Source organism: Pistacia vera, unplaced genomic scaffold (genome assembly GCF_008641045.1).
Source record: "Pistacia vera cultivar Batoury unplaced genomic scaffold, PisVer_v2 Contig1342, whole genome shotgun sequence".
Lineage (NCBI taxonomy): Eukaryota > Viridiplantae > Streptophyta > Magnoliopsida > Sapindales > Anacardiaceae > Pistacia > Pistacia vera.
The window spans coordinates 80,857-90,626 of NW_022195405.1; the positions used below are offsets into that span (position 1 = coordinate 80,857).

Sequence of the window (9,770 nt, forward strand, 5' to 3'; positions counted from 1 at the left end):
AGAGGTTTATATTAATTACACACGTTTTCTTCTATTCTCAACTTTAGTTTTTCTTTCATTTTTGGCTTTTTTGCTAAACGATGGAAAAAGAAACCAAGACCTTGGAGAGGTAGTACAAGTCCTTATCTTTACTCTTCTCCAAGATATATGCGCAAGCAAGCTCCAGTGGCATTGGCTCCCTAAGTTCATGCTCACCAAATGATATATACATAGTAACAACTATCATATATGCGTTCGATGTCAGTTGAAATGGAGCGACCTAGAAGTGGTCGAGGATCGACTTGATGTAGAGGTGGAGGGGTATCCTCACTCCGCATTTGAAGATGGCTTTCGAGATCGTAGCCATTCCCTTGGGAGGCTCCTAAGTAGTATACGACCTCTTTTGGAATACGTCCATGTCGATTGTGTACTACTCCAATGCATCTTTGATTTCGTCCATTGTGATAGTGGATCTTATCACCTTCTTGGGACCTATCGAGGTGCCCGGTGGATGCGAAGTTCTGTCGCCAGCTGGTCTCATCTCAGGGATCTTCGTTACCCTTAGAGTCTGTAAAGGTACGACGTTTAAGGGAGACTCAAACCTTGAAAAATCTTCCTCATATGATGACTCAAAGGAGTAAAAGAACCCTGTGTTTTTTTGCCATGGCCGTCAAGCTTCTAAACCCCAAACTCTTAAAAACAGTCCTCTAGGACTCTTTACCCTAAGTATTTGGTCTTCAAGTATTTCTTTCAAACACTACCCATAAATGCTCCATTCTTAAGCTTACCAGACACCCATGACCACCATGACTATAAAAAGAAGTTTTTGCAGGAATGAAAAAAAGAGAAAAAGGAAGAAACCTCTTTGCCTTTTGGTTGCCTGAAATGGATGCTCTGTTGTAGTGTTGGGTTAGCATGAACTGGAGAAGGAGAAACATATTTTTTCGAGGTTGAAAACGTTGTTTTCTCTCTGAAAAATTTGAGTTTTCTGAAAACTTGGGACAAAGTTAGGGTTTTATAGGATAGAAGACAACGCTGCTGTTTCTTTTATAAGCAACGTTTGGACGGAAATGTGCTCTCATCTGTAGAATAGTGATAGAATTATGGATGCCTATGGCTTGTTTCGGCTAAAATATAAAATTTGTTTGAAACCAATAAAATATATTGGATTATAATTTTTAAGAACTTACGAGTATATTCCTATAACATGGTTAAATATTTTGCCAATTGGGCACATAACTCTTAAATAAAGGCAACGTCTATCCTGAATCAAAAAGGAGAAAAATCAGCATACCGGTTGTCCTTATAAAAAATTCCACACCCATCACGCTTCTGCCCACTTTTCTGAATATATATACTAGAATAACCGTCAAGTCTTCAAATTTGCTTTGTAAAAGTCATTGTCATCTAATTCCTGGTAAGGCTCATAATATAAACCACAAAGGCAATATATTCTCATAAATGACTGTAAATAAAAGTTGAAACACATGCTTTATGCACCTGCACTAGATGATAAATATGAAGGAACACAATTTTTGGTAAAGAAAATTTTAAAATTCACTGATTATGTCGGAAGCAAAGACAAAACAGAACCCTCAATCCCACCAACATATATATGTAAATGAAACCTATAAGCATAGGAAGTCAGCACCAAAGTTCTTCAGAACAGTTACAATTGCCTTTGACCGGTTCTTCCACCTGTGACGCACACAGATTATGTTAGGATCCTACAATGAAAGGGAAAAGGGTGGACATGTACGTTATAAATGTTGAGTTATTGGAATGAGTTTTTATCATATTATAAACATGAAAACTCATGTAATTACTTAGTCAGATGGCAGGCTATAAGATACCTAATCTGCCAACAAAAGAGTGGACGAGTTGTCAATCCATAAACATCAGAAGCCCTTGACTTAAAACTCAAAAAGAAAAGCTCTCCCTAATCATGTTATAGAAGGTCCTAATACAAATGAATAAAGAAAAGGAGGTTTCTTGAAGCTCCAAAGAAAAGTTTTTTTAAGTATAAGAAACATCAGAAGCCCTTGACACTTAAAGTTCAAAAAAGAACCCTAATCATGTTATAGAAGGTCCTAATTCAGTGAATAAAGAAAACGAGGTTTCTTGAAGCTCTAAAGAATAGTTTTTTACAGTATATGAGATACGAAATCAGGTTGGTGGTTTTGAAAAACAAATGTTGTCAGAATAAAGCTTATTACAAATGCATGATTAATGATTTCAATTACAAGTAATGACAACTTTATCTTTTGTCCTAGAGCTAAAAGGTGCAGTCAAGAAGCACGGAACAAAAGGGATGGAACAAAAGTGTGAAGATTTCCATGAGGCAAGCAGCTGGAGAGTGTGGAAAGAGAGAGCTCTTCACATAAACCTGTACAATAAAACAATGTCCGGCATGTTAGAATTAAAGTAATAGCTGCTGCAGAAAATTGACATGTTAATTCAAAAACTACTATAACCAAGCACCAAAAAATTTTAATATCTCAAAATTACATCCATTGAATTCCATCATAGGTTTAAGCTTATATACAAGTCAACCTTAATAGAAAACTCAGATGAGCTCCAATCCAACAGAATACACAAATCCCTATATTTCAAGGTTGCAATGATGCAACCCAAAAAGAATTTACATAGTTTTTGGCCTTCAAAGTGTTACATTTTTTTCCCCACCAATGTTTCAACTGCTATTACGACAAAGTAGATATAGGTATCATGAAGTCGTGGTAGGCCATGGTTTTAAAAATAGAATGCTTTACATCTTTATGCTCTTCAACCAAAGTGATATTGGCACCAGACAAAAGCAACAACTTCCTATAAGTACCCCATTAGATAATAAATAAGATGAAAGAAACTTGATAGGTTAAAAAATCACAATACATCACTTAAATTACTAACAATTGACAGCTGATGACAAGTTTATCATACCTGTGCTAAAATGTTATAGGAGACAAGACTGATATTGACTCCTGAAGTATCAAATTTGAGAAATCAGGCCTAGTTACCAAATTTCGAGATGCCATGGTAGAGACAGTGAATGAAAATCTCTCTGTTCATCATAATGTTTCCTTTCTAGCCACAAACAACATCCAGCAACCACAGAAGTTGTTTCCACTTGACTATGTCCAAAATTTTGCATCTTTTGTTTTGAAAGAGGGTAAAAGCAAACTTAGTAGTTGACTTTTGCTCGGAGGGTACAAAGATTAAATAAAAACCCAAAATCGTGCATTTGGATTTTATAAATCCAAAATTAATTTTGGGTTTAAGGGAATTTTACCCTCTAGACACCTAATGGCTCTCTGTCACTACAAGCAGTAACCCCAGGGAGGGTTGAACCCCTTACATCGTTGGACCATAGTTATATATTTTAACACATTGTCCCTTCATTTATGTGGTAAAACCAAATTAGTTGTCACACCACTTGGAATACAAAATTATTTTGTTAGTACAGCATTAGCGTACAATTAAAATGAGATGAAAACGACATTAAATGACCATCGTTGCCCTGCACAATGCATGTTCCAAAACTGATAAACTGCCAAACACTGGTACTATTGAATAGCATCCCCATCGAATATAATGTCAGATCACACAACAATTTTCGCAAATAATTTAAGTCCTCATAACCAATGTACATCTTGAATCATGATAAAATTGTAGCAAAAGGCAATATTTGAAAGGCATACACAATTTTCCTAACTGTTCGCTCTTTAGTCTTCAATAGCATTAAAATTCCTAAACTTGCGGGCCTAATTTTATATTTGGAGCAAGATAAAAGTAGATTAGGGTCCCTATGCTTTTTAAGAATCCTAAATCCTGTAAATTATCAATCTTGAGAGTTCCAATTGGTAAGAGTTAGATTACTCAAGATTCAAGAGTGTTGTTGTTCAGATGTAACAAGAACGTAAATAATTATCTTAAGTAAAAACATGGCCATGGGTAGGGAAAATATACATCAAAGTGTCAATATCATGACAGTAATACTAAAAAATATCAGTCGTGCATGATTGCAAATGATTAACCAATAAATCAAAAAGTTGCATACCATTGCTTTTACTCCTTGAACGGATATCATCCCCTATATATATATAGAAGCACTTTCTATAAAGTGATCTTATCTGTATTACTGTTATCATAGGGATGAGTGTGGAACGGGGCCGAAGATCCCATTTTCTATCCCCGTCCCTGCCCTTTCCCTGCAAGGTGGAGACTTACGAGAACGATGGGGAATCTCTGCCGCCCGGACACAATTTCACCAACCAAAGTGCAAAATCCAAAATCCAAAATACACAAACCTATCACCAAAAAAAAAAAAAAAAAAATGGTGTACACAAAAGCAATTATAAACACTGGAGAACACCCAGCCTTCATCCAGCAACAGACTAGTAAAAATCCACTGGACCCACATCATAAAATGAGCTAATGAAGACATAAATTAAAGTTGGCTAAGCAAATAAGCAAGAAGAAAGATCATAAACATGGAGATATTTTTCACATAACATTCTTTTAGCAAGTATATCATCAAAGTAATGGTGTACAACCTCCAATGCCTCCAATTACAACCTTGGAAAGAATACTAAAAGGAGAAAGAAGGTTTAAGTCTTACAGAGTATCTTTATTGACCAACTAAGATGCTGTGCACTGCTGACCTGGGAACAGACAAAGCCAGAAAAAAGGTCACAAAGATGGTGATATTCATCATATGAACTAGTTTGTTACTCCTAATGCATAGTCCATAGAACACCAAACTTACCAAATTACCAAAATTGGTCTCATTTGAATTCAAGCTTCTTGCCTCAGATGACTTCCTGGTCAGTACTTGCATAATAATGAGACTTCAGTAACACAAGTGAAACATGTGAAAGTTCATTCCAATATTACCCTAACAGTGTCTATCCAGGGAAATGTTTATTGCTTTCATGATTCCAACTCGTTTGCACATTTATCTGGAATATCCTTCTTTTTTTCCTTCAACATACTGGTCAAGATAACTTGATCTAGACTAGCAGCAAACAAACATTAATATTTGGAAACTTAATAATAATGCCATTTCAGGAGGCTGAATTGTCTAAAACTATAATGCACTCTTTCTTTGTTCGACAAGATAGTGTTAATTCGTTATTAAAATTTTATAAAAGGGATTCTCACCATTTTTAATTTAATCTTACAGGAATTTGATTTTAAATTTCCAGAAAACCTCTTTTTTCTTTACCCAAAATAGCCTTTAGTACAAATATTCAAACTTTTCTTTACTTTCTAATCGCCATAAATCATGATGCATACTTTATCATAGTCAGCTTCAAGCTTGATAAGTGGTGCAAATACATTTTGATACTGCAAGAGAAAGGGATTCAAGATTAATAGCCATGAGACTAATTGCAATTTCTTCAAATATTATCATTTGATACACCAAACCAAAATTTTAAATTATTTGTGAACACAGAAACCTGATATGCATCTTCATACTTCAAGGCCACAGGTTGAGGTTCATCATTCACACCAGGCTTCTCAAGATCTTCAAGGGTAGAATCAGGATTTGTCTTCCAAAGTTCTTCTACCTTGTTAATTTGTTGAGCACTGATCTGACGTGCCCTCAACTGCTTCTGCTCTGATGGGATCTGTGAAGAGCAAACATGTTAGCAAGTCTAAGAATAAAGGACAAAAATCAATAACAAAAAGAAAAATACCAACCTTAACAAGCCATTGCAAGAAACACCTATCATCAATCAACGCTATATCACAAATCCAATTAGCATACTTGATTGCACCCAGTTGAGCACATGCTGAAGTAACACCAACCAAAGTAGTTTCATCTGTTTCAACACCTAAATTTTGCATTCTCTCAAAATATCCTATTGCTTCTCTAGGCCTAGCATTCTATGTGTAACCAGTGACCCTCGCAGTCCAGGCCATCATATCCTTTAAAGGCAACCCATCAAACACTAGCAGATTTCATATCCCCACACTTGGTATATGCAACAATCAACAGAGTCAAAGAAATCACGTCTTCTTCAGGCATTTCATCAAACACCTTACGCCCACAATCTAAAAACCCGCATTTTACATACCTATCAATCAAGGTATTATCGACATATAGATCAAACACAAAACCGCCAACCAAAATCGTCTAGTATGCAACTACCTACCCAAATTCACATCGAGAATCTCACTACAGGCCTTAAAAAGTGCAGAAAACGTAAAAGAAACCAGGTCAATACCTTGTCTCCTCATAGAACCATATAACAAAATTGACTCCTTCAAGTGTACTTGTAAAGAATACCCACAAATAAAAGCAGTTAAAGAAAGAGGTTTTTATATTTCATCTGCTAAAAAATGAGAGGAAGATAGGAATCCGTGGGAATCAACAAAATTGACTTGGTTCAAATTGAGGGAGAATAGGGTTTGTTTGGGTTTTGGTTCGGAGAAGAAGAAAAGAGCAGTTGGAGTTGGGAGTGACTATTGAGGTGTGTAGGAGAAGCTGCTCTTATAACGGCGAAAGTGAAGTTTGGGCTATCAAATTCAACCGTGATTTTTGCATTTGACCATTTAAGTGGAGGATATTTAACTCTTGGATTAGCTCATTTAACATTATCAATTTTCAAGTAGTTTATTCAACATCAAACTAATGATTTAACGAGGTTTAGCATTTTATAAATTTAAGATACTGAATATGATAAAGATCAAACACTTGATATTTTTCAGTAAGAGAAATGAAATCAATTAATATGATTTTATGGTTATTTTTGTATATATTTACCTTCTAAAATAATGAGATGGTTATATGTAGCAACACCCTCTATATATATATATATATATATTGAATTATTTATTTTATAAATTTAGCATTACATTTTTAACTCTTTTAATTAGAGGTCTAATTGTCCACCCCAAAGGTTTGATGTTATTTTAGGATTTATCGTTTAAGAATCTCACTAGAATCACATAATCAAACATAGCAGCAAGTATCATCATGGACGGACCCAACTATTGATGTGTGGGGGCTGGTGACCCCAGTGCTCTTTTTTTCTTTTCGTTATTTTGGTTTAGTTTAGGTTTTTGTTTTTTGTTTTTGCTTTGCCCATCTTGTATTTGTATGAACGTTTCTGTATTTGACTCAACTTATTTACTTTTCTCCTATTTTATATTATATTATTTTTAAATTTGCCCTTCTAAAGTTAATTCCTAGGCCCGACCCTATATCATATAACAAGTTCCGAACCACACACTTTAGCAGACAAAAAAGAGAAATGACCAAATAAAAGTATAAAGAGAAAATATAGGAAGAAACAAGAATTAAAGATGATTAAAAAGACCCAGGCTTCGTTTGTTTCAATTCTCAGAATACTACTTTTAGTATTCCCAAAAAAGTTAAACAGTAAAATACCCAAAAACTTTGATTTTTGGGAATACTACTCTCAATATTATTCAACTTTTTTTAAACCCCTTAAATTTGATAATTTAATTAAATACCCCTAAATATTTTTTTAAAAATTACAAAAACACCCCAGTAATTCATATTTACCAGATTCCGGCCACCACTGCAGGAAAATGGTTGGAATCTGTTAGGATGGCGCACTACCGACTAAATCTGGCCGGTAGTGCACCGATCTAATCTGACCGGAAAATGCCAGATCTTTGGCCGTAACAGTTTATAACGACGGCCAACAAACGGTCGTCGTTGACCATCAACGACGACCGTTTGTTGGTCGTCGTTGACGAGCAAATACGGCCAGATCGGCGCATGACCGGCAAGATCCAGCCGGTCATGCGCCAATACAGTGAACCCGGCCACCCTCCGGCGGTGGTGGCCGGTTGTCCGTATTTGACATTGGGTTGGGGGTGTTTTTGTTAACTTTTAAGATTTTATTATAGGGGGTGTTTTGTAAATAAACAAATATAGAGGGTATTTTATAATTTATAAATTCTACATCATAATACCCGCCCAATTCAACTTTTTTTTTTTAACTTTTTTCAGAAAACTTTTCCCAAAAACACCCAATTGTGAACCAAACGAAGCCTGGTTTATTTCAACCCCACAATCAAATATGATTATAATGTAACAAATTCGGAAGAGATAAAATAGAGAAGGAGTGAATACAGAAAATTGCTTTATTGATATGTATTACTGAAATGAATGAACACCAATTTAGAGGATTACATTTCACCAGTTTTCCTATAAAGACTCAACAGAAGATAACAAGGTTGACATATTACTACTCCTAAAAGATCTCAACAGACCTGATTATTCTGGAAGCTAATTGATTTATTCAACTTCCTAAGTTCAAGCAATGTTATCTCAACACCCCCTCTCATTGCTTAGTTCCTCAACATTCTTTATTCCTAAGCTTTCTTGAATCCGTTGAACTGATCTGAACATAAAGCTTTGGTGAAAATGTCAGCAACTTCATCCTTTGTTGAAATGTAGAGCAAATCAATCTCTTTGCTAATAATCTTCTCACAAATGAAGTGATAGTGAACCTCAATGTGTTTCGTACGAGCGTGAAATGTTGGATTAGATGCTAACATTATAGAACTGATGCTGTCACTTTTGATAGGAACTTTGTAATCAACCTTTTCTCCCAAATCTTTAATTAGGTGAGTCAACCAAATACTCTCGCAAGTAGCTAACATAGCAGCCCTATATTCCGCTTCGGTTGAAGACAGTGCAACAGTTGGTTGTTTCTTGCTTGCCCATGAGACACTTCCAGAGCCAAGATTAAAACAAAATCCAGAAATTGATCTACGAGTAGATAGGTCTCCTGCCCAATCTGCATAACAGTATCCTGATAGCTTGATCGGTATACCCTGATTGTAAAAAACTCCTTCATCAATTGTTCCTTTCAAATATTTCAGAATCCGCTTGACTGCATCTAGATGTGGCTCCCTTGGACTTTGCATGAATTGACTTACAATGCCTAATGAATAGGCCAAATCAGGACAAGTGATTGTTAAATAAACAAGACTACCAACAATCTCTCGATATAGTTGCAGATCATCAATGTGCGCTCCTTCTTGTGACAATTTGTGGTTGACTTCTAATGGAGTTGCCACTGATTTTGCATCCAGAAAACCAAACTTTGCAAGAAGATCTAGAGCAAACTTCTTCTGAACAATTAGTATGCCTTCATATGTCCTTAAAACTTCAATTCCTAGAAAGAACTGAAGCTTTCCCAAATCTATCATGTCAAATTGTTGGAACAAGGATTTCTTAAAACTGTCAACATCATCAGAGTTACTTCCCATGATTATTAGGTCATCAACATATATTGCACATATAGTTGTTGATTTAGGGGAGATTTTAACAAAGATGCATGAATCAGAATGGGTGGAAGCAAACTGATGTGAATTGAAAATTTCTCTAACCTTACTAAACCAAGCTCTAGGAGCTTGTTTTAGTCCATACAACGCCTTCTTGAGTTTGCATACGTAGCTTGGCCTTTTTGCATCTTCAAATCCTTCAACTTACTCCATGTATACTTCTTTATCAATCTCTCCATGTAGGAATGCATTTTTCACGTCCATTTGGTGGAGTTTCCATCCTTTTGATGCTTCAATGGAGATGATGACACGAATGCTAGCAATTTTTGTTAGAGTCGATGCCCTAGAGCCAATCAATTATTGTGGAATTGACTCTTTGTAATAATGTTCATTAATCAATAATAAAAGGCATTTTATTCTATATCGCGTAAATCATTATTATTGCAATATGTATTGATATATGTCCTTAGAATGGTAGAACCGTGACGAGGGTATCAAGTGTTTCAAATCTTGATAGTGAG

The 9,770-nt window shown here is 35.5% G+C and overlaps 2 protein-coding genes and 1 long non-coding RNA gene across 7 annotated transcripts; all 3 read right to left on the reverse strand.

Moving 5' to 3' along the window:
- Window positions 1-1,494: 1,494 nt before the first annotated feature.
- On the reverse strand, window positions 1,495-2,008 carry LOC116122462. The gene is made up of 2 exons (XR_004126901.1): window positions 1,833-2,008; window positions 1,495-1,677 (listed from the first exon to the last, which is right to left on the reverse strand). It is a non-coding gene; the product is annotated as an uncharacterized LOC116122462 (long non-coding RNA).
- Window positions 2,009-2,173: 165 nt separating this feature from the next.
- LOC116122470 (regulator of nonsense transcripts 1 homolog) lies at window positions 2,174-6,489 on the reverse strand. Of its 5 annotated transcripts, none has more exons than XR_004126904.1 (5): window positions 5,683-6,489; window positions 5,439-5,609; window positions 4,745-5,325; window positions 4,598-4,640; window positions 2,174-4,286 (listed from the first exon to the last, which is right to left on the reverse strand). XR_004126904.1 is itself a non-coding variant. In XM_031408312.1 (5 exons), the coding sequence occupies exons 1-4, from the start codon at window positions 5,827-5,829 to the stop codon at window positions 4,804-4,806; spliced, it is 375 nt and encodes a 124-aa protein (XP_031264172.1). In that variant the 5' UTR covers window positions 5,830-6,489; the 3' UTR covers window positions 2,174-4,640; window positions 4,745-4,803. The 5 variants fall into 5 exon arrangements, 2 of the variants coding, with proteins under 2 accessions (XP_031264172.1, XP_031264171.1); XR_004126903.1 differs by having other exon boundaries at window positions 2,174-2,365; window positions 4,037-4,640; XM_031408312.1 differs by having other exon boundaries at window positions 2,174-4,640; window positions 4,745-4,809; window positions 5,275-5,325.
- Window positions 6,490-8,331: 1,842 nt separating this feature from the next.
- LOC116122465 (uncharacterized mitochondrial protein AtMg00810-like) lies at window positions 8,332-9,234 on the reverse strand. Its single transcript, XM_031408306.1, has one exon. The coding sequence runs from the start codon at window positions 9,232-9,234 to the stop codon at window positions 8,332-8,334; it is 903 nt and encodes a 300-aa protein (XP_031264166.1).
- Between the last annotated feature and the right edge of the window lie 536 nt (window positions 9,235-9,770).